This window comes from Chiloscyllium punctatum, chromosome 32, assembly GCF_047496795.1.
Source record: "Chiloscyllium punctatum isolate Juve2018m chromosome 32, sChiPun1.3, whole genome shotgun sequence".
Lineage (NCBI taxonomy): Eukaryota > Metazoa > Chordata > Chondrichthyes > Orectolobiformes > Hemiscylliidae > Chiloscyllium > Chiloscyllium punctatum.
This window is the reverse complement of record NC_092770.1, coordinates 3,927,754-3,950,763: the sequence shown is the minus strand read 5'-3', so window position 1 is coordinate 3,950,763 and position 23,010 is coordinate 3,927,754. Positions and strand designations below refer to the sequence as shown.

Sequence of the window (23,010 nt, the reverse complement as noted above, 5' to 3'; positions counted from 1 at the left end):
TGAATAAGCTCACGTAACAGACTGTCCGACATGTTGACCATAACACACTATAGTTTTTTTTAAAATAACTATTTGTTTTTTATAACTAGGACATTTAAACTAAATAATCACATCTGTACTTTACAGCTGCAGGGGATGCGAGATGGGTGCATGCAGTCAGAGAGGAAAATCCATCACCTACAGAATACCCTGGATGATAAAGAACGTGATTTGATTACAGTTTCCCAGAAAATGCAAGATGCTTTGTCAACTTCTTCACGGACAAAGGAAGCTGCAAAGCAATTTGAAGAACATATACAACGGTAATTGGCAATTTTAATGCTGTAAAATTGAAGAAAGAACTTCAATCTATGACTGAATTGTTGAGTTCTAATAAACATTTTGGCCAGATTCCATTATTGGACAGAATTGGTGATCTAAATGCAATTTTCGCTGTAAGTTGCACTGGTTTTCAGATGAGCCAGATGAGCTTTCTTTCCCAAGCGTCCACTCAATGTTGTCAGGTATAGAATCTTTCATGAATAAGCACAATTGCAAAAAGCTTAACATACTTTTTGAAAATTATATTCTTATTTTGTTTTGAAAAATGTGAATTGATATATTTAAATATAGTAAACTAGCAATTATGAATACAGTTGAATATGGGTATTTTTAATCAGTGTCTAGTTAATCAGCTGTGGCTAACCCTATTTAAAGAACTGAAAATTAAATTTGAAAACTATGCAAAGCCATTTATTAGCTACATAAAAATATAGTCAGTTTTCTAGTAAGTTAAAAGGAATGCAAATGTTTCTAAAAATTAGATATTTGTGTCCTTATGCCCAAAATTTGTTAATTTTAAGAGCCTTTCTAAAGCATGCAAGTTGTTGACACACATTGATAATAAATTCAATCTGGGGTTCCAACCAGAAAGGTTGAACAGATTGGGTACTCACTGGAATTTAGAATAATAATAGGAGCTTGTGTTTTTCATTAAAATTACTGAAGTATATTTGATATAGTAAATCTGAAAAGAATGTTTCCCTTTTTAGGGAATCTAGAAGTAGGGAGCACAGATGGGTGGGAAGGAATATCTTTTCACAACATTGTTAATCTTTGAAGTTCCCTACCCCAGAGAGCAGTGGAGAGTGTGTCATTCTGTATATTCAGCAATAAATTAGGTTTTCGATCTATAAGGGAGCTGAGGTTATTGGATCAGGCAAAACAACCAGTTAAGACAATAATCAGATCAGCCATGATTTTATCTGATAGTGAAGCAGGCCTGAAGTGCCATATGCCCTTTCCTTGCTCCTATTTCTCAGTTCCAAGGTGTTCTATATTTATCAAGTGATGGGATTTTTGCGCACTTTCATTATGAACATTCTTATTTCACAAACTTGCTGAAATAACTAAAATGTGATCAACTTCCTCCCCTATTGTTTCAGATTAGAGATTGAAAATGCAAAATTGGAATCTATGGCAAAGCAGCAGGCAAACAAATCTGAAGTGATGGAGAAGGAACTTCAGGATACTGTGTCAGTAAGTGTACCTATCTTTAGGTGGGTCTGTTTTGACAGCTGAAAAGGAGAAAGAGGAGCTGAGTAAGGAAAGGGTTACATGGACCAGGTGAAGATGAAAAATGAGTAAAATACAAGCAAAGATGATAAATGTTAAATCCAACTTAAAAGTTCCTGGCCCTTCTCCTTACAGGTTACAACATATCAAATGCATGGTTTTCACCTCAACCAATAAACTGGACAGTGAATTCCAGGCATCCGTCACCTTCTGTGCGAAAATATTTTCCCTCGTAGTGTTCTAATCCTTCCGTCCATCTCCTTATTTCTGTGGTCCCAGGCAATTGACTGCTTTAGGAAAACTAGTCTTACCTGAACATTCTATTCAAACCTGTGATTATTTTGAATACTTCATTTAAATCACTCCTCAGCCTCTTCTGTTCTAAAGAAAACAGCCCCAAGCCTATCCAATCTTTTCTTATTGCTGTAATTTTCAAGCCTTGGGAACATTCTTGTCAATCTCCTCTGTACCCTCTCTGGAGTAATGATGTACTTCCTCTAATCTGATCAGAACTGTACACAAAACTTCAGCTGTGGCCTCACCACTATATAACTACTCTTGGAATTGATACTTCACCCAACGAAGGAAAGCATCTCAAATGCCTTCTTCACCAACTTCTTTATCTGTCCTAAACTAAAACAAAGAACTGTGGATGCAGAAATCTGAAACAGAAACAGAAATAGCTTTTGAGCCTCAGCAGGTTTGGCAGCATCTGAGGATAGAAAACAGAGTTAATGTTTTGAGTCCAATGACGACCCTTCAGAACTGACAGTAGCTAGGCCTAGTTTGACTAAATCATCAACCTAATTTTGGATGAAAGTCATGAGCGATTATTTAGTGTGGAACAAGGTGTAGTACTTGGCTTGTGCATAGTAAGAGGAGAAAAATGTGTTGCTGGAAAAGCGCAGCAGGTCAGGCAGCATCCAAGGAGCAGGAGAATCGACGTTTCGGGCATAAGTCCTGAAGAAGGGCTTATGCCCGAAACGTCGATTCTCCTGCTCCTTAGATGCTGCCTGATCTGCTGCGCTTTTCCAGCAACACATTTTTCAGCTCTGATCTCCAGCATCTGCAGTCCTCACTTTGATGTAGTAAGAGGAGACAATGTGTAAGTGGGGATTGCTTTGTCTTCCACCCCATTTTGTCCTCTCTCATCCCTCCACCCCACTTTGTCCTCTCCTTTCCCCCCACACCCACTTCGTCCTCTCTTCTCTTTTCTCCTGCCCCCACATCATCCTCTCTTCTACCCCCCACTCCCATTTCATCCTGTCTTCTCTCTCCCCCACCCCTCACTTTGTCCTTTCTTTTCTTTCTTCACTTCCACCCCACACTCATCCACTTTGCTCTCTCCCCCACCTCCACTTCATCCTGTCTTCTGCCCCTGGTCCCATGGGTCCTGACTTCTCTTCACGCCCCCCCCCCCCCCCCCCAACCCCCACTTTGTCCTCTCTTCTCTTCCCCCACCCCCACCCCCACCGCCAACCCCCACCTCATTCTATCTTCTTCCCCCCCGCCCTCACTTCATCCTCTCTTCTCCCTCTGCCCCCACCTCGCCCTCTCTTCTACCCCCCCACTCCCCACTTTGTCCTCTAATCTCTCTCCCCAACCCTCCACTTCATCAAGTGCCTCCCCCAACTATTTCTTCTTTCTCCCTCCCCCATGCATTTTGTCCTCTTGTTCTCCTCCCCCTCCCTTTTGTCCGCTCGTTCTCCCTGCCTCCCCATTTTGTCCTCTTGTTCCTCCCCACCCTCCTCACTTCATCCTCTTGTTCCTCCCTCCTCCCCTCCCCAAACGCCACTTCGTTTTTTCTTCTGACCCCCACACTTCATCCTCTCTCCTTGCATTTTCCCACACTGCTTTGTCCTCTTTTCTTTCTCCCATTTGCCCTCTCTTCTCCCCACCCCATCCCCACCTCATCCTCCCTCCTGTATCCCCGGCCGGCGCGCCTTCACTCAGTTCTCTCTTCTCTCTTCCCCACCCCCACTCTGTCAGCTCGTGCCTCCCCCCAGCTTTGTCCTCTTGTTCCTCCACCCCCCCCATCCATTTTGTCCTGTCGTTCTCCTCCATCCTCCCTTTATCCTCTTGTTCTCCCATGTCCTCTCGTTCCTCCCCACTTCATCCTCTTGATCCTCCTTCCTTTCTCCCCACCACCCCCCCCCCCCACCCAATCGCCGCTTCGTCCTCTCTTCTACACTCCTCCACACTGCTTCGTTCCCTCTTCAATCCCCCTTCGTCCTTTCTTCTCCACCTCATGCTTTGTCCTCTCTTCTCCACCCCACATTTCATCCTCCCTTCACCTGACCCCACCTTCACTGCTTCTGGCTTTGTGCAATATCAGGTGAGTTCCCCAATTTAGACACTGCACACAACAAAACCCCACTATAAGACCAAGCTTTAACAGAGATAATTCATCTGTTTTAACCTCAACCCAGAGAGTTGCTTGCAATTATTGGATAATGATTCAGAGCAACATTCTGTGAACCAATTTACATTTTCTTGAATTGTTAAGCAGCATTTCATTTCATGAATATTCCAGATCTCAGTAAGTATCGCATGAAGTTTTGGTGTGATGCTTTTGGACTTTGTGGTTTCCTCATCATGAACAAATGGTTTATTTTCACATGTTCATGTGATACTATGGAGCTTTGAAAGCAAGCTGCAAACTTTAATTGTTGAAGTTTCTTGAATAACGTTCTATGTTACCTTAAACTGCATGCATATGAAAAGTAAAATGTAAGAAAGAGAAAATGCAGTGCAGTTACCTGGAATCCTCTACAAAATTAGTGCCACGGACACAAAAAGCCAAAGGATTGTCTCGTATGCTGTAATCATAATTTGTTTTATTTATGTTGAACAAATCGTTTTCATGCAACCACATTTATTTGTGGCAGTTATGTTCATCTCTGAACAAATTGTTCAAGATTGCATGAAGTTATTTAGTTGCCTTGGTTCGATGACTGAATCGTCTGGCACTTGCAAAGCTAAACAGTGTGTTCTTCTGTTAAGCTTGTTAATGCTGATCTTCTGCAGCTCCTCAGTTTGGTAGCAAGTTTCTTCAAACTATATGTACACATTCATAAGTTACAACTCATCCGTAAACTAACTATGTCCTGGAGATGTTAGCAAGCTTGGCAACATGTAAATTAATTCCAGCTTCCTGGCAAACTAATTCCTTGTTCCTTGTTTAATTTTCTTTATTGTTGGTTCCTAACTTTCAAGTTGTTTTAAACTGATTGAGTTTTTTAAGCACATACATAATTTGCTATGTAGCACACTGATGCTATAAATTCTGTGTCATATGATTCTGCTCCACAACCACCTGGTGAAGCAGCGCCTCGAAAGCTAGTGCCTCCAAATAAACCTGTTGGACTATAACCTGGTGTTGTGTGATTTTTAACTTCATCATGTGAAGAGTATTTGAGGCCTCCGGGTCTGTACTTGGTGGAGTTTAGAAGAATCGGGGGTGGAGCATCTTATTAAAAATAGAGAATACTGAGTGGCCTGGGTAGAATGGATATGGAGATTTTTTGACTAGCAGGAGAGACCAGGGCCAGGGCCATGGCCTCGGAGTGAAGGGACGACCCTTTAAAACTGAGATAAGGTGGAATTTCTTTGGCCAGAGAGTGGTGAATTTGTGGAACTCACTGCCACAGAGGACTGTGGAGGCCAAGTCATTGAATGTATTTAAGGCAGCTAGATAGGTTCTCGATCCCTAAGGGGATCAAGGCTTACAGGGAGAAGGCTGGAGAATGGAGTTGAGAAACATATCAACTGTGATCAGATGGCAGAGCAGACCCGATGGGCTGAATGGTCTAATTTACTGTTAGATGTTATGATGGTATGGGCACAAGCCTTGGCAAAACTTGTAGAGATGCTGGACTGCTCAACCTCAACGGTTGGTCCAAAGAAATATAAATTTCATTTCTACCACACTTAACACTTGCTGGGAAAATGGCATGGTTTGATATCAGTTTGCCTTTGGGTTCCAGTACATTTTTATTTTGTTCAGATGTACTCAGGTAGTCTCTAATCTCCTGACGTATTCACAGAGCAGTGGAGCTATTCACCAATAGCTGGGAGGCGCTGTATTCACCTATCAATGTGCCTAAACCTTGTTTGAAGCTTTAGTCCGAAATCACAAGAAGATTTGTCAATGGACAGGAAGAGACTTGTTCTTATTGTTTCTACCCAGTGGGGAAGACTGAAAATGAGAAGTAAACTAGTATAACAAAAGGCAAACTCAGCCAACACACCTCATCTCTTCATTAAACAAATCACTTGAACCTACTGGTTGTAGATCATTGTTCTTTGTGGGCTTCGGTATATGCACAAATGTAGCCAACAATTTAGCACTAAATTTATAATATCTCTCTGGTTCTGAGGATAGCTGATGGAAATTTTAACATTTGATAGTATTAAACTGAAATTTGTATAGAATTCTTTTAATTTGAATTCACATTGTAGGGAAGATGCATGTTGAATTATCATAGCATGGAGGAATGCGCAGTATTGTTGCATTGAAGATTCACCAGTTGAGTTTTCAATGTATAACTTTATATCTTTTCTATTTTACTTTCAATGCCTTTCCCAGGGAAATCCCAAGGATTTTTTTTTCCCTTGACTATTAAGTCAAGGACTTGTTAAGCCCCTGTTATTTTGCAGTATTCCTAAATTTAAGTGTGATAGTTTTCATTCCTTTGTTTGCAAATGGATGATAATCAGACAGGAAATGATGTTATTTATTCCAATTTTATTTCAACAGGTCCGCACTCGTCTAGAAGATTTGATAACAAGTTTACAAGGAGTAAAGGTTAACTTGGAAGATCAACTGGGTCAAGAGGTCTGATATTTCCATTATAGTGTAATCTTGATATGATTATATTTAATCCTGCAACCAAAATGTACAGCACATCGTTACCTCCTCTTTAACACTAAAAATGACTGATTTTATTTATTGGCTAGAATAATTATGGCCTATACTAATATAGTTTCTCCACTATATTGTAATACCTTGTAAAAATGTATTTCTCGTGCTTCTAAGGGAATATGCTTGAGAATATATTGAAATATTTAGATCCTATTCTTTGAAAGCTTTCACAGTGTTGCTTGCTTTTGTTGACTATTCAAGTGTAGATTGTCAGTGTCACCTCTAGTATATTTAATTTATATTTTATATTTAATCTGCTGTGTATGGAGAGAAAAAAATCGACATCTCTCATTGCATTTCTGTAATGCATATCTGTTTAGGTACAAAAACAAACAATGTTGTCACAAAGTGTGAAAGATTCTCATCAACTGTGGGAAGAGGAATTGAAAACACGATCTAAGCTTGGACTTCGAATTTCTCAGTTGGATAGAGAAAAAGATGATTTAGCAGGGCAGGTAAAAGCACACTTTGAACCAATAGTTTTTGACATATTGGTCGTCTTACATTATAGAATTACTTTCCTCCTATGAGCTTAAATGTAATGATTTCAGTCATAATGTAGTAAGAAGAGACTACAACAACTTTCCCTAGCTGTCATTCTTCACAGAAGGGGACTCGCAGTAAGTTGGCATATATGTTTTTTGGGTGTCATTAGCAATATGTTTTATCAAATTTTTCAGCATTGTAAGATGACTTGATAAATTTTAAATTCAAAGTTTATTTTCATAATTATATTGAAATTGCAAAATATTATTGAAAGAAATGGCAAAATATTGTTTGGATTTTGCATCAAAAAGAAGTGACGTCATCGCTGCTGACCAATATCCTCCTAAGTTGTGTGGGTTCAGCTGCTCCAAGAGTCTGTGCGATCACCGTTCTCAGCATTGACTTCTGTTTCTGGAAGTCACTATCACACATGGACCTTAGAGGTCTGTACAGACGAAAACACCATTAGCAGAGCACGGATGCTGTCTTTTATAAAAGAGCAAGTCAGATAGCAATTTATGCAGCTGCAAATGTACAATTAAAATTGAAAATTAAGAAGTTACTGACAGAGTTGCCCTGCTGTACCAGAAAATCTGCTATACTGATTACATGCAATTCTTAATTATTGCTGAACATGTTTTCTGAAAATTAACCTTTATAATTGTGTAATCTCATACCTTCAGAATTCGTTTGTTGTAGTAAACTTTCTTTTCTTTTACTTCTGTCTCTTTTACTTCTCTCCTTTGATCACAAATTTCTTTCCTTTAATTTGCATGGAGCAAGTAAAATAAACTACTCTACCAGATCCTTCCTAATACAAAATCTGAAGACGAGGTATTGGAAGATGCCAAATTGAGATTGGCAAACCTGACCCCATTTTAGCTTCTCTAAATCTTGAAGTGGGTGGGTTGTGATTAGCATTCAGGTTTATAAGCCTTTGATTTCTGACCTGACTCAAGCCCAGCCTATTTCTGAGATGAAGGGCATTTTAATGTCTCAGTAATGATTCTGCCATCTCGTTAAGATACAGCTTTGCCTGCCTTGTTTTTGCAAAGGTCCCCACTCGAGGGGACAGCACTCTTAAAATTCTAATCACAATAAATTCCAGACAAAAAGTCTCTCAAAAGTCTGGGCAAGCAAAATAAAGTTTATTCATCACTGACTGCAAAATCTGTATGAATGAGGTTTAAATTTTAAAAATTACAAGCGTCCAATTTTGCTATTAACGAAGTAACAGTTAACTAAAAAATTTGTAGCTTATTTCCTAACGTGTCCACACTTTTGAATGGCACAGCAAATGAAAATTTTTCACTAATTGATATTAAGAGCTTCCTTACATTAGAGGTATGTATAGTATCGAATAATAGTGTATTTTGTTGCAAAATAATTGATTAACTGCTCGTGAGCATTGCTTAACAAAATAGTTTATCCACAGTCTTATGGTGCTTTTGCATAATAGGACCAATTACAGAATTAAAAAGTTTCACTAAGTTCCTTGACTGACAGTATTGTGGACCTATCTACAACAAATGGACTGCATTGTTTGAAGAAAGAAGTTCACAACCACCTTCTTGAGGGTAACTGGGGATGGTTACACAGCCAATGATGCCCACTTTCTGTGGATTAGTTCAAAACAAAAGGAAACCTTTATTAATGTACTTGTAGTGATTGATTTCTTCTACTTGTAGCTCAGTTATTAAGGTAAATATATGTGTGCAGATTTATTTTTGTTAAAGGTTAAATGCAAATACTTTTTTTTAAAGGTTGAAAGTGAAAGGAAAAAAGTGAAGAAGCTTATAGAATTAAAAAGATCAGTAGAAACTAGACTGGCTCAGGAAATGAAAAGAAACAATGAGCTTCAGAAAGAACTAAACCGGTATGATATTCACTTTTGCAACTTGAATTTAGACTGTGTTTTAGAAGAATATTTTGGCTGTATCATGCATTCCAGCATAAGACTGTGTTTATCATTCTTTATCATTTTGCAACTTATACTTTTCCAGCATAATTCATTGTAATTAATCATTTTACCCATCTGCTGAAGTTCCCTCAATTTTTTCTCCTGTTGTATGGACCTCTGATTCATATGTCTCAAATCTTAAAAAGGAAGGAAGCAGTGTTTTATATGGACCTAGGTAATCACCTAGGGACAAATGAATTTATTATAGTTGGAGATCCAATAGCTACAGTAATGATAACATAATTTGGTTTAGAATAATTAAGGAAAAAAGATAGGAAAATTACAAAGATAAAAATGCTGAACTGGGGAATAGCTAATTTTAGTGATCTAAGAAAGGACCTATCATAGGTTGGACTGGTAATGGCAGGATAAAGAGCTCTCAGGCAGCCAAAGGGGAGGGAAAGAGGACCCATGTGAAATTAGCTTTCTCTTGGAGCTGAAAGCCTTACAAAGCTCAAATACCCAGTAGTAAAGAACAAAAATGTGAGAATAAAACAGCACAAGGATACTAATGACAAATATCAGGAGATTTGAATAATAACCAAATCAGAAGAACTCCATAAGGAGGCAGAGAGGTTACGAGGTCAGCATGATGTTGAAATGGAAAGTATTTTGTAAATATGAGTGCAAGTATTTTGCTAGGGAAAGTTTGGGTGTGTTAAGGACCTAAAAGGAAATCTTCACCGTGAGGCAGAGGATATGGCCAATGTATCAAATTGAATCATCTGCTTTCACAAAGAAAGCAAACTATACTAAGGATAGATGAAAAGAGGAAAAGGAAATTATGGGACAAGACAATAGTCATAGATAGAAAAGAGATACTAAAAAGATTAACATTACTGGAGGTTGTTAAGGTTGCTGATGTAGATGGAATTCAGGCTATGTTATTAAAAGAAAAAGAAATAGAAATAGCAGTGACATTTATCATAATATTTCAATTCTTAGTCAGTTCAGGAGAAATCCCAGGGGCATGATGTTATTTTCACACTTTTCAAAAGGAATAAAGCAGGTAACTACAGGTCAGTTAACCTAACATCAGTGGTGAGGAATTTATTGAAAATGATAATCATAGACCAAATAAGCTTTTAGTTTGGAAAGCCAGAGCTTAAATTCAGACAGCTGCATGGATTTGTAAAATGTGCATTTTGTTTGACTATGAATTCTTTGTGTCAGAAAATGTTGATGAAAGATAGTACAGGAGATGTTGTGTACATGAACTTTCAAAAGCCTTTTGACTCAGTGTACAAAGGTTTCCTATGGATGAAAGCCTGCTCAGTTAAAAGAAAAGTGGAGCTGGATATATAATTGCTCAGTGTTAGGAAGTGTTATAGTGGTGATGGTTTTCTACATGAAATGGTTCACAGTGTTATTCATCAAGAGTCTTTTGAATTTTTATAAATTATGAGAGACTTGGCTAAGAAAGCAGCATTACAGGCCCAGATTGCTGTGTGGCAATGATGGTAAAACTGTCAGTGATTTTCATCATTACTCTACTGAAACCAAAGGCAATTTTGGGAATCTGCGCATTCAGAAATTGCTGTCAACAATCCAGTGCCCCACCAAAGGGTGCGCTGTTGAGGAACTCCTATGATTGAATTTAAATTCAATTCTACTGTTTTTGCTGTATCTCCGTGTAAAAGCCCTTGAAACATTTGCATCTTGCTGAATGAAGCATTACTGGTTTTTAACAGACTAAACTTATAATTACTTTTAAACCCTCACTGACCCAGAAGTTAATTTTCTATTTGTTCAATGTAAAATGTCTCCATTAAGATATATCTGAATTTTAGAATACATTTTCAAAGGTTTGAGGGTATTTTAGCTTCTGTGTTAATTCAGCTATTTATTTCAGTCTTGAAAATTTAAAAATTAGGGAAATAAGCACTTTGAATTTCCTGGTTTGCTGTCTTTGAGAACATTTCATTGTGATTGGTTGCTTGTTCCTGTTTGCTGACATTGCTGTTTTTAGGGTAAAAGCAATGACTGCAGATGCTGAAAACCAAATATTGGATTAGTGGTGCTGGAAGAGCACAGCAGTTCAGGCAGCATCCAACGAGCAGCGAAATCGACGTTTCAGGCAAAAGCCCTTCATCAGGAATAAAGGCAGTGAGCCTGAAGCATGGAGAGATAAGCTAGAGGAGAGTGGGGGTGGGGAGAAAGTAGCATAGAGTACAATGGGTGAGTGGGGGGGGGGGGGAGATGAAGGTGATAGGTCAAGGAGGAGAGGGTGGAGTGGATAGGTGGAAAAGAAGATAGGCAGGTCGGACAAGTCAAGGAGACAGTAACTGAGCTGGAAGTTTGAAACTAGGATGAGGTGGGGGAAGGGGAAATGAGGAAGCTGTTGAAGTCCACATTGATGCCCTGGGGTTGAAGTGTTCCGAGGCGGAAGATGAGGCGTTCTTCCTCCAGGCGTCTGGTGGTGAGGGAGCGGCGGTGAAGGAGGCCCAGGACCTCCATGTCCTCGGCAGAGTGGGAGGGGGAGTTGAAATGTTGGGCCACGGGGCGGTTTGGTTGATTGGTGCGGGTGTCCTGAAGATGTTCCCTAAAGCTCCCTGCTAGGAGGCGCCCAGTCTCCCCAACGTAGAGGAGACCACATCGGGAGCAACGGATACAATAAATGATATTGGTGGATGTGCAGGTGAAACTTTGGATGTGGAAGGCTCCTTTAGGGCCTTGGATAGAGGTGAGGGAGGAGGTGTGGGCACAGGTTTTACAGTTCCTGCGGTGGCAGGGGAAAGTGCCAGAATGGGAGGGTGGGTCGTAGGGGGGTGTGGACCTGACCAGGTAGTCACGGAGGGAACGGTCTTTGCGGAAGGCGGAAAGGGGTGGGGAGGGAAATATATCCCTGGTGGTGGGGTCTTTTTGGAGGTGGCGGAAATGTCGGTGGATGATTTGGTTGATGCGAAGGTTTGTAGGGTGGAAGGTGAGCACCAGGGGCGTTCTGTCCTTGTTTTTGCTGTTTTTAGGCCCATGGAGATCTCCTTAATTGAGTTCGCCTTCTCAATGGGAAATCCACACCACAAAAATTGATATCTTTCCAGACAGCTTTCTTCAAAGTCAACAGCAGGTGCCATTGTTTCACTGCTGGTTGCAAATTCAAGTCCATAATGTTTGGCGACAATGGAATTTAACAGTTGTAGATGTGATGTAGTTGTCAGCTTGAAGATTTCATTGTATTGTGAAACAGGCAGAAACATGGAAAATAGCATTTGGTACTGTAAACAGGAAAGTGCTGCATTTTGGCAAGACTAATATTGAAAGATAATGTACAAGCATAACTTTGAAAATTGTAGATTGGCAGAGAGGCTTTGTTTTCCACGTACACGATCCTTAATGATGGCTGAGGAAGGTAATTTTTTTTTAAAGATGTGTTACTTGTCCTTAGGCATAGAACATAAAAGCAGAGACAGCATCCTTGAACTTTATTAATTACAGGCCTCAACCAGAACATTATAGATAGTACTGTTAGGTTTTTTTCCCTTGACTTAAGTCCACACTTGATGCAACTTCACCACACCAACTTCTGTGAACAAGCAAAATTTTATTCAGCACAGTACAATACAAGTTTTGGAGAAATCCTGAACACTTCATCATGGATGTGAAGTGTGTCCAGGGAAGCGCTCTCTGAACAAAGGAAACAGTCCTTCCTTGATATAAAATCGTTGCATCACAATTAGTAATACTCACAAGACAATCCCCAGTCACTCCCTCATTGTCGCATGGCACTCAAGACAATGCAGTGACCACCTCACTTCCAGAAACAATGTAATGCAAATAATGATTTGTATTTTTTTTTAACTATAGTGAGTAGTCAGAATTCCAACTGTAATGTTCTGATTGATTTCTGAATCGGGGATGAAAATGTAAGTAGCTCTGAATGGCATGAAAATGGCCATGTAAATAGCTCTGGATAATAGGAGACGATAAGGTAATTTCTTACAATTTGTCTGTAAATGAGAGTCATCCCACCCTAGCCTCAGGACATCCAATTTCCTGCAGGTCAGCAGAGCAAGTTAACTCTTTAATATCACAGTACTGGCCACAGCTCTTCAGCTGAAGGCAGAAATTGTCCGTCCTTAATGCCAAACAGGATTTTCTAAGGGTCTTTCACAGCAAAACTGGAAACCCTGTATTATTTAAATGGTAAATATTGCCACTTGTTGTAAAATATACAGCTTCTCTTTTTTTTAATCCTGTAGGAAGCCACTTTTTTATTCAAACCTTCTCTCCCCATTTTCCCATCACCCAATCCCTCCTTCTACATTTCATTGCTCTCACTTTCCTTGTGGTAAAAACAATGACTGCAGATGCTGGAAACCAGATTCTGGGTTAGTGGTGCTGGAAGAGCACAGCAGTTCAGGCAGCATCCAAGGAGCTTTGAAATCGACGTTTCAGGCAGGGCTTTTGCCCGAAACGTCAATTTCGAAGCTCCTTGGATGCTGCCTGAACTGATGTGCTCTTCCAGCACCACTAATCCAGAAACACACTTTCCTTGTATCCAGTTGAATTTACATGTAGATATTTGAATAGAATCTTTCAATGCTATTTTCTTTAGGGTAGGGGCTGGGTCTGGGCAGAATACTCTTCGGACAATTGCTGTGGACTTGATGGGCCAAATGGTCTCTTGCTGCACTGTAGGGATTCTATAATTCTATGATTTTCCCTGAAACAACTGGGTCTGATTTTTAATTTGCTGTAGAGTGTTAAATTGAGCTCACTGTTACTGCCTTAAAGGTCACTTATTATGTTTTCTTATTACATATACTGTAGATTATAGCCAATATAACTTGAAGTGCAGAATAGAATCTCCAGTAAAAGTTCTATTAATATAATAGATGACTTCAGTTAGGCGATTGTGTTTGTTATGCAGAATAAGAACATTGTTGAAGACTACCAAAAAGAAATTAAAGGATTATGAGAATGGACAAACTGTCAGTCAACTGGCTGGTATTCAAGAACTGAATCATGGACACTCTGAATCTGAAACCACTCTTAACAGACTGAAGACAAAGGTGAGACCATTGTGTATTCTAAATTTAGTGGTACAGTGCATGCACTGATTTTTACTGGTGCTATGAGATGTTATGCCTTGAGTAGTGTACAGATATACAACAGATATTCCTATATGAATAGAAAACCAGGAACTGTGGATGCTGAAGATCTGAAACAAAAACTGTCTGGAGAAACTTATGTCTGACAGCATCTGTAGAGAGGAAGAGAGTTGAATGCTGGTCACTTGATGTTAAAACATATTAGATAAGTCATGTTAAATTATTTTCTTTGTTTCCCAATAATCAACTCAACAGCTGGGTTAGCAAAATCTTAGGATCAGGAAGTTTACTTTGCATTCAGAAAATTGTGACAGGTTGTGACATCTCAAAGATTTTATTATTCTTGGTGAATCAAGAAATCTTGGATAATCAAATAGAAATCGCAAAATCAAAGCTGTTATTTTGCTTCGTTGTTAAAGATCAGACATCAGATTGAGATCATCAGCTCTCAAATGTAAAAGGTCCTTGAGTTCTAGCTCGAAGAGCAAAGCAAATATCTCCAGCATTCATCCCTAAATTAAAATGACAACACGCTCAGCTCGTCTGTGTCCTCAGAATTATGCAGTGTGGTTCCTGTTTTGGAATGTGTATTAATTTGGACAAAATTCCCTAATATTACCCATTATCCATATTATTAACGTAATTTGTTAACAGAAGCAGTCCATTCCAGAAGCACAGTACTGCAACCTACTTCCAAAGATATGTACCAGTGATTACATATCGTTATATTAAACTGAGAGTCACTGATCATATCTCGAACTATTCAAAAATTAAAAATCACACAACACCAGGTTATAGTCCAACAGGACTATTTGGAAGCATAAGCTTTCAGCATAAGCTGCTCCTTCAGCTGATTCATATAATTAAAGCAAACAGTTGCTTGGCCTATTCATACAAGTTCCAATTGCATGTACAGGGCAGTGCTGTGCTTGGTCATCCCATGTCTGTAAATTGTCATGCAAGACCCTATAGAATACCTCAGCAAGTGGAAGTCTTTAAAAAGGATCAGGAACCATCCAGTCACCACTCAGCTGAAGAAGGAGCAACAGTCTGAAAGCTAGTGTTTCCAAATAAATCTGTTAGACTATAATCTGATGTTGTGTGATTTTAACTTTGTCCACACCAGTCTAACGCTGGCTGTTCCACATCATATTCTAAAATTATTCAGGGACATTGGATGTGACTTGCATGTATAAGTATATATGTTTGGAGCTATCAAGTTTCATAAGTGTCTAGCAGGAGACTCTTAAGGTATTTGTAACCTAATTTCTCTATATCGCTCAGGTTGAAGAGTTATCCCAGCAGTTGGAAACTGAAGCTGCTAAGGGTAGGCATTTGGAATCAACCAATCAAGAACTTTCTGCACAGGTTGCATCAATGAAAATTCTACAGAAAAACCAAGATCGGCTAGAAAAGAGAAAACACCAGCTAGAGGAAGAAGTAGTCAGTCTGAAACATCAGATTGAAACTAATTTGATAAACTACAGTCACATAGAACAATACAAGAGGGACATAGAGGAACATGCTCGTAAGGAAATCAAGCAGAAGCTAGAAGAAGTCAATTTATTCTTACAGGTAAGATTCTTTTTGTATGGGATTTCACATTGAAATCACTTCTTGTGACTTCTTCTTGGATCAGAATTTGTGCTGCTCATTAATGATTCTCTAATCTGATCAATTAAAGCATACAGTTGCTTGTCCTGTTCATACAAGTTCCAATTGCATGTACAGGCAGTGCTGTGCTTGGCCATTCCAAAGTCTATAAATTGGCATGCAAGACCCCAAGAGTAACTCAGTTTTTAAAAGGATCAGGAACCATACTGTCACCAATCACCAAAATTCTGAGTATTTGTTTTTCTTCAGCCAACTGAACTGAATAAATTGTAAGTTTCTGTGAAACAAATCTTAGTATCCTTAATTTTTTAAAAAGAATCCTGTATCCACAGACCTGTGATAAACTCATCTTTAATACATGCCCTTGAATTAGTCCTCGTGTAAGGAGCATATTATGAGGAAGAGATTTTTAAATGTGTGTGATTTGATCTCGTTCTGCTATTGTTACTAGTAACTTGTTTCTAATTTGTGTATAATTAGTTTTAACACTATGGTCTGACAACATTTTTCAGCCTATTGGAGAGAATAGGGATATGTAGACAATAGACAATAGACAATAGATGCAGGAGTAGGCCATTCTGCCCTTCGAGCCTGCACCGCCATTCAATATGATCATGGCTGATCATTCCTAATCAGTATCCTGTTCCAGCCTTATCTCCATACCCCTTGACTCCACTATCTTTAAGAGCTCTATCCAATTCTTTCTTAAATGAATCCAGAGACTGGGCCTCCACTGCCCTCTGGGGCAGAGCATTCCACACAGCCACCACTCTCTGGGTGAAGTAGTTTCTCCTCATCTCTGTCCTAAATGGTCTACCCCGTATTTTTAAGTTGTGTCCTCTGGTTCGGCACTCCCCCATCAACGGAAATATGTTCCCTCCTGCCAGAGTGTCCAGTCCTTTCATAAGCCTATACGTTTCAATCAGATCCCCTCTCAGTCTTCTAAACTCAAGGGTATACAAGCCCAGTCGCTTCAGTCTTTCCGTGTAAGGCAATCCTGCCATTCCAGGAATTGACCTCGTGAACCTACGCTGCACTCCCTCAATAGCCAGAATGTCTTTCCTCAAATTTGGAGACCAGAACTGTACACAGTACTCCAGGTGTGGTCTCACCAGGGCCCTGTACAGCTGCAGAAGCACCTCTTTGCTTCTATACTCAATCCCTCTTGTTATGAAGGCCAGCATGCTATTTGCCTTCTTCACGACCTGCTGTACCTGCATGCTTGCCTTCATTGACCGGTGGACAAGAACACCCAGATCTCTCTGAACAGCCCCTTTACCTAATTTGATACCATTGAGGTAGTAATCTGCCTTCCTGTTCTTGCCACCAAAGTGGATAACCAGACATTTATCCACATTAAACTGCATCTGCCATGCATCTGCCCACTCACCTAACTTGTCCAGGTCACCCTGTAATCCCCTAACATCCTCATCACATTTCACCCTACCACCTAGCTTTGTGTCATCAGCAAATTTGCTAATGTTATTGCTGATACCATCTTCTATATCATTTACATATATTGTAAAAAGCTGCGGTCCCAGCACGGATCCCTGCGGTACCCCACTGGTCACTGCCTGCCATTTCGAAATGCAGCCGTTAATCACTACCCTTTGTTTCCTATTAGCCAACCAATTCTCTATCCAATCTAGTACTTTGCCCCCAATCCCGTGCGCCCTAATTTTACTCACTAACCTCTTGTGTGGGACTTTATCAAAAGCTTTCTGAAAGTCCAGGTACACTACATCCACTGGATCTCCCTCGTCCATCTTCCGAGTTACATCCTCAAAAAATTCAAGAAGATTAGTCAAGCATGATTTCCCCTTCATAAATCCATGCTGACTCTGTCCTATCCTGTTACTATTATCCAGATGTGCCGTAATTTCATCCTTTATAATAGACTCCAGCATCTTTCCCACCACTGAGGTCAGACTAACTGGTCTATAATTTCCTGCTTTCTCCCGCCCACCCTTCTTAAAAAGTGGCACAACATTAGCCGCCCTCCAATCCTCAGGAACCAACCCCGATTCTATTGAACTCTGGAAAATAATCACCAGCGCATCCACGATTTCCCGAGCCACCTCCTTCAGTACCCTGGGATGCAGGCCATCAGGTCCCGGAGACTTATCAACCTTCAGACCTAACAGCCTCTCCAACACCAAATCCTGGCAAATAGAAATTCCCTTAAGTTCAGGTCCTTCAGCCACTGTTACCTCAGGGAGATTGCTTGTGTCTTCCCCAGTGAACACAGATCTGAAGTACCCATTTAATTCCTCTGCCATTTCTTCGTTCCCAGTAATATATTCCCCTGCTTCTGTCTTCAAGGGCCCAATTTTTGTCCTAACCATTTTTTTGCCTTGGACATACCTAAAAAAGCTTTTACTGTCCTCCTTTATATTCTTGGCCAGTTTACCTTCGTACCTCATTTTTTCTCTGCGTATTTCCTTCTTACTAATCCTCTGTTGTTCTTTAAAAGCTTCCCAGTCCTCCGTTTTCCTGCTTATCTTCGCTAAGTTATACTTTTTCTCTTTTAACCTTATATGTTTCTTTACTTCCCTTGTCAACCACGGCCGCCCATGTCTCCTCCTGGGATCTTTCTTCCTTTTAGGAATGAACTGATCCTGCATCTTCTGCATTATACACAGAAATATCCGCCATTGTTCCTCCACGGTCTTCCCTGTTAAGGTATTAAACCATTGAACTTTGGCCAGTTGCTCCCTCATAGCTCCATATTTCCCTTTATTCAACTGAAATATTGTCACTTCAGATTGTACCCACTCCCTCTCAAATTGCAGATTGAAGCTTATTGTATTATGGTCACTACTTCCCAATGGCTCCTTCACTTCGAGGTCGCTGACCAATTCTGGTTCGTTACACAATACCAGATCCAGAATCGCCTTATCCCTGCTCGGCTCCAGCACCAGCTGCTCTAAAAATCCATCTCTGAGGCACTCCACAAAGTCTCTTTCTTGAGGCCCGATACCATCCTGATTAACCCAGTCTACCTGCATGTTAAAATCCCCCATAACAACTGTAGTAACATCTTTGCGACAAGCCAATTTCAGCTCCTGATTCAACTTACACCCAACATCCAGACTACTGTTTGGGGGCCTGTAGATGACTCCCATGAGGGTCTTTTTACCCTTAGTGTTTCGAAGCTCTATCCACACTGACTCTACATCCCCTGACTCTAGGTCCGCCCGCGCAAGGGACTGAATATCCTCCCTTACCAACAAGGCCACCCCACCCCCTCTGCCCGTCAGTCTATCCTTACGATAACACGTGTAGCCTTGAATATTCATTTCCCAGGCCCTGTCCCCATGAAGCCACGTCTCAGTTATCCCCACAATATCGTATCTGCCAATTTCCAAAAGAGCCTCAAGCTCATCCACCTTGTGTCTAATGCTTCGTGCATTCATATATAGAATTTTTAATTTGTTACTGCTCTCACCCTTCCCCTCAACCCTTATTTCACTCAACTTTACAGCATGATGCCTTTTCCAGTTTTCTGCCTCCTTGATACAGTTGTCTTTCTTGACTTCTCTTGTTCTAACTACCCCTTCAATTTCCTTTTTAAACATCCAGCTTGTCCCCTCCCCCCCGCTACTTAGTTTAAATGTAGCGGTGTTGCAGCAGAAAACCTGCCTGCCAGAATGCCGATCCCTGTTCTATTAAGGTGCAAGCCATCTCTCTTGTAGAATTTATGGTTACCATAAAATATACCCCAGTGATCCAAGAACTTGAAACCTTGCTTCCTGCACCACTTCCCCAACCACACGTTCAAGTCCATTATCTCCCGGTTTCTGGCCACACTAGCCCGAGGAACTGGAAGCAAACTGGAGATAACCACCTTGGACGTCCTGCTTTTTAGCCTTCTTCCTAGTTCTGCGAAGTCTCGCTGTAGTATGTTCCTCCTCTTCTTCCCGACATCATTTGTGCCGACGTGTACCACCACCTCGGGCTCTTCACCCTCGTCCTTGAGGATGTCCTGCACTCTGTCCGCGATGTCTTTCACTCTAGCACCAGGAAAGCAACACACCATCCTTAAATCCCGTCTGCTGCCACAAAAACCCCGGTCAGTTCCTCTCACGATGGAGTCCCCTATTACCACGGCTCTATGTGATGTCCGACTCTTCCGATGTAGTAGGCAACCTATGCAATTTCCAATGAAATTGATCAACTAAAGAGGCAGCAGATAGTCATAATTCCCCTTATTCCCATTCACTGCATAGGTAAGACTGTTACATTTCAGACTCTGGCAGGCAGAAGTTTCAAAAACTCTGTTTAGAACAAAAAATGCTAAGGAGAAAGAACAAATTGTGTAACGGTATTGTACAACTGTGGAGGCATTTTGCAACAGAACCCAACCTCAAACCTGTAAAATAAATGCTTAATTTAAGTAATCTAGTCTCACAACTTGACAGATAACTTAAATTCTTTGAATTTACAGAGCAGCATAAAAACTAGCCATTACCAAAAATGTATAATATAAAATTAATTTATTCCAATGCAGCATTAAATTGTTGCACTCCTTCTGTTAAGACTCAACAGGCCTCCCAAGAAGCTTTGGAACAATTGAGAGCCACAAATGAAAGCACAATTAGAAGTCAATTGGACCAGAGAATAAAAGACCTGGAATTAGAGCTCAATAAACTTAGAACTTCACAACAAGACAGCATTAATCTGAAAGATTCCGCGCAGTTGGAACTTGAAAGATACAAAGAATTGTATTCAGAAGAATTAAAACTACGTAAATCCCTTGCAGCCAAACTTGACAGGTGAGACATTTGTAAGCGTTATTTCCCAAGCTCGGATGGTTCAGGCAGACATTGGGTGGTAAGACAGTGTCGATGGAGGAGGTCCAGGACATGCATGTCCTTAGCGCAGTGGGAGGGGGAGTTGAAGTGTTCAGCCACAGGGCGGTGGGGTTGATTGGTGCGGGTGTCCTGGAAATGTTCTCTGAAGCGCTCTGCAAGTAGGCGTCCTATCTCCCCAATATGGAGGAGACCCCATCGGGAGCAACAGATACAGTAAATGATGTGTGGAAGCACAGATGAAACTTTTGGATGTGGAAGGCTCCTTTGGTGCCTTGGACGGAGGTGAGGGGGGAGGAAGAAAGCCTCATCTTTTGCCTCAGGACCCTCCAACCCCATGATATTAATGTGGATTTCACCAGTTTCCTCATTCCCCCTCCCCCCTCCCCCCCCCCCATCCCAGTTCCAACCTTCCAATTTAACACTATCACTCAACCTGTCAATCTTCCTTCCCACCCAGTCACTCCACCCTCCTTTCTGACCTATCATCTTTACCCCCACCTCCATCCACCTATTGCACTCTCAGCTACCTTTTCCCCAGCCCCACCCCCCTCTCACATTTATCTTTCCACCCCTGAGACTCCCAGCCTCATTCCTGATGAAGGGCTTTTGCCTGAAACGTTGATTTTCCTGCTCTTCGGATGCTGCCTGGCCAACTGTGCTTTTCCAGCACCACACTCTTGACTCTGATCTCCAGCATCCGCAGTATTCACTTTCACCTAGCTTAATGGGCTAATCAACTGTCAGCCCACAACCATCCAGCTATGACCTATGCAGAAAAGAATAATCCTCCGCACTTGGGATTGCAGACAGAAAGACACATTAACCTATACATTAAAACAGATTTATCTCTTTGCTGTTTTTGAGGGACGGGAGATTATTTGAAATTGGAGAAGCTTGAAGGACTCAACATTGAGTTCTCCAATTTCAAATAACCTCCCTTTCCTTCTCTGCCCCTCCCCCTCCCTTCCAATAGCCGCTTACTGGATTCATTTGTCCCATTGAGCAACTAGGTTACACCCTCTACCTGTGTTCACCTATCCCCACTTCATCACCCTGCCTCCGCTACTGCCAACCTCTTTATCTGTAGCTCCGCTTACACCCACCCCCAGTCCAGAAGAAGGGTTACACCCAAAACATTGACTTCTCCACCTCCTGATGCTGCCTGCATTGCTGTGTTCTTCCAGCCTCCTGCTTGTCTACGTTATAAAACCATGACCAAGAAGTCTTCATAAAGTCAAAGAGGTATACAACACAGAAAAAGGCCTTTCGGACCATCGTGTCTGTGCAACCAAAAACAATGATCTAACTATTCCAATTCCATTTTCCAGCATTTGTCTCATAGCCTTATATGCAAGTATATATCGAAATAATTTTTAAACGTCATTAGAGGTCCTGCCTCTACCACCCTTACAGGCAGTGATACCCAGGCTGCCACCACTACCTGGGTGAAGATGATTTTTCTTGCATCTCTTTAAATTCCTGCTCCTTCACTTAAATCTATGGCCTGGTCATCGATGCCTCCATCAAAGGGAAAACTTAGTGCATCTTGTCTGTGCCCCTCATAATTTTGTAATTTTTCAGATCCTGGACATACAACCATCAAATTCAATAGTGTTTATAGATACTACATAATCTGGCATCACATGATTAAACAGCCAGAAATATTTCCAATTTGAGTTGACAACTCGAACAACTGATTTAGTGTTCAGCAGCAATTTGAATAAAGCTCTATATGGGGCAACACCTGCACGAGGACAACAATAAACTTACAAAATAATTGGCAAATAAAGTTCAACACATTTAATTGCAAGGCAGTATATTTGGTTAGAAGAGGATATCACTTACTACTCAGATGTGAATCTAGGTGGGGTAAAGGAATCAAGGGAGCTCACAGTAAATTTAGACCAATCACTAAATGATCTACCACAATTTTGGTGCCTTGGATGGAAGTGAGGGGGGAGGTGTGGGTGCAGGCTTTACAATTCCTGCAGTGGCAGGGACAGGTGCCGGAGGAAAGGGTGGGTTGTTAGGAGGCGTCGACCTGACGAGATAGTCATGGAGGAAACAGTCTTTACGGAAAGCTGGTAGGGGTGAGGAGGGAAATGTATCTCTGGTGGTGGGGTTTGTTTGTAGGTGGCGGATATGGCGGAGGATGATGCGACGTATACAGAGGTTGGTGGGGTGGAAGATGAGGATCAGGATGGTTCTGTCCGTGTTGGAGGGGTGAGGGGAGGTGCGGGATGTGGATGAGCTGCGCTGGAGGGCATCAACTACATGGGAGGGGAAATTGCTTTAGTCTACTAAACTGTCAAAAATGGACTCCTGTTCTTTAAATGGTGCATTAGGATCTTTCACATTCACCTAAAAGAGCAAAGGGAGCTTCAATTTAACAGCTCTTTAAAAGGCACATTGTCCAGGAGTGGAATATTCTATTACTTCTAATGTGTCTGCCTAAATTAAGTGCTTCCTGAAGGAGGTTTTGAACCTGTGCATTTATGATTCAGTTGAGAATGCTACCTGTGAGCCAAGTTTGAACCATTTTAACCAATTTCTTATTAATGTTGCTCATTCCTTGCATTCACCAAACAGATATCACCAATTCATGCA

The 23,010-nt window shown here is 41.0% G+C and overlaps 1 protein-coding gene across 12 annotated transcripts in view; it reads left to right on the top strand.

Moving 5' to 3' along the window:
• The window catches only part of ankrd26 (ankyrin repeat domain containing 26), a 161,001-nt gene that overhangs the window by 116,386 nt on the left and 21,605 nt on the right, over nucleotides 1–23,010 (top strand). For 11 of the 12 annotated variants that reach the window (XR_011953372.1, XM_072551519.1, XM_072551517.1 and 8 more), the window contains 8 exons: nucleotides 127–302; nucleotides 1,425–1,518; nucleotides 6,314–6,391; nucleotides 6,799–6,933; nucleotides 8,728–8,840; nucleotides 13,795–13,936; nucleotides 15,260–15,550; nucleotides 20,129–20,364. Coding sequence is in view for 11 of the 12 variants with exons in the window: in XM_072551519.1 (XP_072407620.1) it covers nucleotides 127–302; nucleotides 1,425–1,518; nucleotides 6,314–6,391; nucleotides 6,799–6,933; nucleotides 8,728–8,840; nucleotides 13,795–13,936; nucleotides 15,260–15,550; nucleotides 20,129–20,364 (1,265 nt within the window). In the remaining variant the exon portion in view is untranslated. Of the gene's footprint in view, nucleotides 1–126; nucleotides 303–1,424; nucleotides 1,519–6,313; nucleotides 6,392–6,798; nucleotides 6,934–8,727; nucleotides 8,841–13,794; nucleotides 13,937–15,259; nucleotides 15,551–20,099; nucleotides 20,365–23,010 lie in introns of those variants that run through there. The other variant, XM_072551525.1, reaches the window with a different exon arrangement.